This window comes from Gobio gobio (genome assembly GCF_949357685.1).
Source record: "Gobio gobio genome assembly, chromosome: 7".
NCBI lineage: Eukaryota > Metazoa > Chordata > Actinopteri > Cypriniformes > Gobionidae > Gobio > Gobio gobio.
Window position 1 is genome coordinate 15,938,703 of NC_137103.1, and position 6,000 is coordinate 15,944,702.

Consider the following 6,000-nt stretch of genomic DNA (forward strand, 5'->3'; position numbering starts at 1 on the left):
AGAACCAGGAAGTATGACCATATTAGCCCAGTTCTGTCAACACTGCACTGGCTGCCTATTAAACATCGCATAAATTTTAAAATCTTACTTATTACTTACAAAGCACTAAATGGTTTAGCTCCCCAATACTTGAGCGAGCTCTTAACATATTATACTCCATCACGTCTACTGCGGTCTCAAAATTCTGGCCAGTTGATCATACCGAGAATATCCAAATCAACTGCAGGCGGTCGATCGTTTTCCTATTTAGCACCTAAACTCTGGAACAGTCTTCCTAACATTGTTCGGGAAGCAGACACACTCTGTCAGTTTAAATCTAGACTAAAAACACATCTCTTTACTGTGGCATACACATAAAACACTTTTTCAATGAAATGATTGTTAGGCTGCATTAACTAGGTCAGCCGGAACCGGGAACACTTCCCATAACACCTGATGTACTCGTTACATCATCAGAAGAATGGCATCTACGCTAATGTTAGTCTCTCTGTTTTATCCCGAGGTTTACTGCAGTCAGCTGGATCCGGGCCGTATCCAGATCAGATGGTGGACCTGCGCCCAGAGAAGACCAACACAGGACCCCGAAGTGTCTGAGAGACCGTGATTAGACTCCCCCTGAAACTGCCTCATCGACACGGCATCTCAATAAACCCGTCTCCTGCGTGTTGCCTCCGATCATTCGAATATTGCACTTTAATAATTATTTAATCAACATCATCCTCAATAAACCCGTCTCCAGCATGTTGCCCCCGGTCCCTCGAATATTCTGATCTATTATGACCTCCGAGCTGTAAAACTGCCAGAATAATAATAATAATACGCTGTTTGTTAATTGGCCAGAGGAGAACTGGCACCCCGACTGAGCCTGGTTTCTCCCAAGGTTTATTTTTCTCCATTAGGTCACCTAATGGGGTTTTGGTTTCCTTGCCACTGTTGCCTCTGGCTTGGCGTGCTCAGTTGGGGACACTAAATTTTTCAACTAAACATCGAAATACATCTAAATAATAAACTAAATTAACCATTTAAACTAAATTACTGATCAAATTATTAATCTAAAGCCCACACTGTCACTGTATGATACTTGAAATTTTTCCAGAATGGCTATACAGCTGAATAAAATTATGCTGCATTATTTTCCTGTTTAACACTGTAAAGCTGCTTTGAAACAATCTACATTGTTAAAAGCGCTATATAAATAAAGTTGACTTGACTTGACTTAAAGATTTACATTTTTGACATAATTTTGTGTGTATTTGACTGAGGAAAAACAACTTAATTTGGAATGCGGAAGCTCTTTAGGCTTGTGTGTGTGTGTGTGTGTGTGTGTGTGTGTGTGTGTGTGTGTGTGTGTGTGTGTGTGTGTGTGTGTGTGTGTGTGTGTGTGTGTGTGTGTTGTTGGCATGAGCGCAAAGAAAACTCTCTCTCTCAAAGAGCTCTCATCCCATATGTATTACGAAATGCTATAAAATCGCTTGCATGTTCAAATTGGCGAGGTTTAAAAAGACGTGGGCAGTGATTTCCGTCAGTTGTCCCGCAACGGAAGTGAAAGTGTTGAATCTGAGTGCGCAGATTGCTTTTATAGTGCAGGTGCGATGTCTTTTCAAGCCAGAAGCAATGGAGACGCGCAGTAATGCTGAAATTACTTACAAAAAAGTTTCCAAATGACTGATTGATGTGACAATCTTTGTTGATTAATTTAATAATAAACATTTGCGGTAATTTCCCGCTTCATAAACCCAAAACTTGCGAGAGTGAGCAAAATTATGCACAATACCCGCATCAAAATTCAGACCCTGTATGGTATCGAATTAATATCGGTACTTCGGTATTAGATTGTGGTACCGTACCCAAGACAAAATTGTGGTATCGAGCCATCCCTACAACGCACAAACACTAAATCTTTTCAAAATTAAATCTGACAGCATAAGCAGTGTTTGCTATTAGTTCTTACCTGTCCCATGGGAGGAGCTCCCATTGGGGGCATCATGGGGGGCATTATTCCTGGGGGCATGGGAGCCATGCTGGGCGGCCTCTGACCCATGGGTGGCATTCCCATTGGAGGGAAGTGAGGCGGGATTCCTGGTGGCCCCATCTTTGGAAAACACAAAAATAAATGTGAAGCATGAATGAGTGTAAACACAACCAAGCAGCCGCAAAGAGTGAGAGAGATGGCTTTACAGTGAAGGCTTTCCAACACCAACTTACAAAGGGTGGGGGGATTCCTGAAGGTGGTACACCAGGAAAAGGTGGTGCTTGACTGGGGCCACTATTAGCATCAGTCGAGGACTGTTATGAACAAGAGAGTCCATTACAGTAACTACTACAGCTCTGATAAAGATGCTGCACATCACTGATCTTAAGTCTGATGTTTCCCAAGTCTAACGACAGAGCCAACCAACACAAGCTTATGTGAAGTTGTGAACCTTCAGTGCCAGATGCTAAATATTTTATTAACTATGTATCTAAATAGCCAGCAGAATAATAGATATAACTTTAAATGTATAACAAACCAGTGATCTCAACCCATCTTACTGCCCTTAACAAGCCAAGCACCTATTAACTTAATCAAATATCACTCAGACTTCACTAGTTTAACACGTTATTTGAGTTGATCAGACATAAAGGCGATTATCAATGAAAACTCAAATCACTTTATCGGTGTGATTAAGTTTCATACTCTCTAGACTAATACAGTTATCAACACCAATTCAGTCAGCTTAAGGAGACGGATATCCATAAACAAACTGCTTACAAACATAAATGTTTAACACACGCAGATATGTATCATGTCTAAGACATGTGCTTTAAAATCACAATAACAAATTCTCATTCAAACACACATTAGCTTTAGCTTTAGCATCAGTCACTCATTCACATTAGCTTATATGCTAACCAACCTTTATTTTGTCTATAATACACCATTTACTTCAATACAACTGTCTTTAATTCAAGCGAAAACACCGTTCGTTGTTCATATGTGTCATTTGTAGTTGCTAGAATACGCCAGTACTGTGTTTATGTGTAAAAACTCTGTATTTTCTTGGACTCACCATGATGAGTGAACATGCAGCGGCCCTGCGCGAGACAAAAACCTACGCTCTGATTGGCTGCGGCGCGCCGGGTTCAAACTACAGCAGGCGTGTTTCAGTGCAACCACACTGAGTAGGACGTGCGCATACGGTTCGAGCGCAGAAAAAACACTGGAGTGCTGCGCTAGAAATACGCAGATCTGAAGCCTGAGTGCAGTGAGGCTCAGATAGGCTGTTATGTTACATTTTTTGTTGTTTTTTTACAGTTCGCTAGGACCAATCTCTCTCCAGTGTCACGTTTTCAAATCTCTTTAGTGATCTCAACACCCGGCTGTGTGGGCTAAACTGTGCATCATTTATCATCGCTAGCACGAATTGCATTCACTGAGTATATTTCAAATTAGCCTACATAGCCTAAATTATTTTCTCACTTAGACACAACAACCACGAAACTCCGTGTACAGGCCACGCACGTTTATATAGGCTACTCTTGTCAAAACTGTTCAACTTAAATTCAAAACCTAACACAGAAATACAAAACTGAATACACGGGTTTCCTGTTTACAAACATTACAGGGTGCGTGCGCATCCTGGAGGCAGAAAGACAGATCGCTGGCCCGCTACTGCAACAACATTGAAGCTTTCCTTATTGTTTGTATATAACTGCTGACTCAATAAAACGTGATTTTAGTTGGATCTGTTTGTCTGTCTTTAATTTTGCAGTGTTGCTGTGATACATGTATGAATGATCATGTTAGGTAATAATTTTTTGGCAAACGCATGCTTCCCCCTAGGTATGTTAAACATCAGGCACCCAGCACTGGCTCTGTTGGTACAATTAACCACGCAGCAACTCCTTAGCATTTTGACTTACAGACACGCCGCTACTAACCTACAACACGAGAGGTTTCTTCTTTCTGCCTCTCGGGTGCGTGCGCAAGCAGTGATGACGTCGCCGAGAAATCCATGTATAAGACAGCATTTGCCACATTTCTGCATTGGCTACCACATTGAAATATATTCCAAATCTAAAAAATGAAATAAAAATGTTTCACAATCGCTTGCAGTGCTGGGTACATAACTTGCAAATTGTAGTTAGTTACTGATTCCAAATTATGAATCTTGGTCTAACAGTCTCACCCCCAAAACTCACTCAGACCAACTAAACACTTCATATTTGTTTCAAAATAAGAATTGTCTTCAGAAAACACACGTCTTAACCAGTGTTGGGGGTAACGCATTAATAACTTGAGTTACATAATAAGATTACTTTTTCAAAAAAGTAACGCAGGTTACTTTTTCACATTAATTTGAGAAAAATAAGTGCAGAGGCGTTGTGTGTAAACATGATGGTTATTGTAGTTCTAGACTAAATGTGAGCATTTATTTATCCCACTTGCACAATAAAGATTCTGTACTCCTCAAAATGAATAAAATCAGATGCAAAATCAGAGTACTATGCAAACCTCCAATAATTAAATGTTAAATAAAACAACTAGGCCTATTTGTATGCATTTAATCTACCTTTATATTTAATTTGCCAATGTCTTGCTGCTGACCTTTGATGATGAAAATTACTAGATTTTTTGTTTTTATTGGTAAAATGTTTTTACCCAGATTATCCAGAATGGCAGCACAGCAGAGCTGCGCCCTCTACTGTTCATGTGTGAATTGGCATTTTTACCTCAGCCTGGGGCTTATTATTTTAATTTTGGTATGAAGAGGTCTTTACCGTTGCACAAAAATATAACTTTTTTGTTATAAACAAAAACAAGCCCAGCCCAGGTGAGAAAAAGTAACGCAAAACACATTACTTTTCTTAAAAAGTAACTAAGTAACTCAATTAGTTACTTTTTAAGGGAGTAACGCAATATTGTAATGCATTGCATGATAGTTTAGTTTTAATGTATTTTGAATGTGAAATTAACTGAAATATTATTTAATTAAATACTACCAGTGAATTTATATTCATAGACCGTAAAAAAATATTTTTATAGTTTATATTCTGTTGTAATAATGCAATAGATTTATTTACAGGAAATTAATACAAAATATTTTACTTAAAATAATATCCATATACACTTTTATTAAGCTGTTTCTACCTATTTCAATACCTAATGCAGTGAAAGTGAATTTATATTCAATATATGTATTTACATTAAAGAAATTCAAGACATGTTACTTTAAAACAATACTCATTTATCATAACATTTACAGTGGAAAGAAAAAGTGAACCACTTGCAGAATCAGTGAAAATGTGACAAATTTTTCACACTGAGGACAATTGAGGGACTCAAACACAACTACTAAAAAAGGTTTAAACATTCACTGATACTCCAGAAGGAAACACGATGCATTAAGAGCTGGGGGGTGAAAACTTATTGAATTTGAAGATCAAGGTAAATTGTACTCAATTTGTCTTCCGGGAAACATGCAAGTATCTTCTGTTGCTTTTGAAGGGCAGTAGGCAGTAATATATATATAAACAAAATAAGAAACATTTGGACATCTTCATCCTGCTCAAAAGTGTTCACCCCCAGCTCTTAATGCATTGTTTCCTTCTGGAGCATCAGCCTTTCAACCTTTTTAGTAGTTGTGTTTGAGTCCCTCAATTGTTCCCTCAAAAATCATACAGTCCCTGAGAGGGTTCAAATATGTAAAAGATGCTGGAAAATTGAAGAATGTGCAGAAGAATGTGACCTGGAGGATTTTTCTGAAGAACATTGGGCAGTTTAACTGCTCAAGACAAACAAGGGACTCATGAACAACCATCACAAAAAAAAAAACACAGCCGTGGATCATCCAGGGAACGGCACACAGTATTGAGAATTAATGATTCATAAAACTTTTGAACGGGGTTATTTTAATAAATTCAGCTATTTTTTGTCTTGTGGACTATATGTAAAAAAATGTATGTAAAATATCTTATTCAGGACAGTACCAAATAAAAAATAACATGCATTTAGTATGA

The 6,000-nt window shown here is 38.2% G+C and overlaps 1 protein-coding gene across 4 annotated transcripts in view; it reads right to left on the bottom strand.

The window, feature by feature from the left end:
• prpf40a (PRP40 pre-mRNA processing factor 40 homolog A) overlaps positions 1 to 3,953 on the bottom strand; it is a 50,960-nt gene extending 47,007 nt beyond the window's left edge. Inside the window, exons 1-3 of one of the 4 annotated variants that reach the window (XM_079821920.1) lie at positions 3,051 to 3,656; positions 2,206 to 2,286; positions 1,952 to 2,092 (exon numbers count right to left, since the gene is read on the bottom strand). In XM_079821920.1, coding sequence (XP_079678046.1) covers positions 1,952 to 2,092; positions 2,206 to 2,286; positions 3,051 to 3,053 — 225 coding nt within the window. In that variant the 5' untranslated portion in view covers positions 3,054 to 3,656. Of the gene's footprint in view, positions 1 to 1,951; positions 2,093 to 2,205; positions 2,287 to 3,050 lie in introns of all 4 variants that reach the window. The other 3 variants (XM_079821922.1, XM_079821921.1, XM_079821923.1) reach the window with 3 other exon arrangements.
• Between the last annotated feature and the right edge of the window lie 2,047 nt (positions 3,954 to 6,000).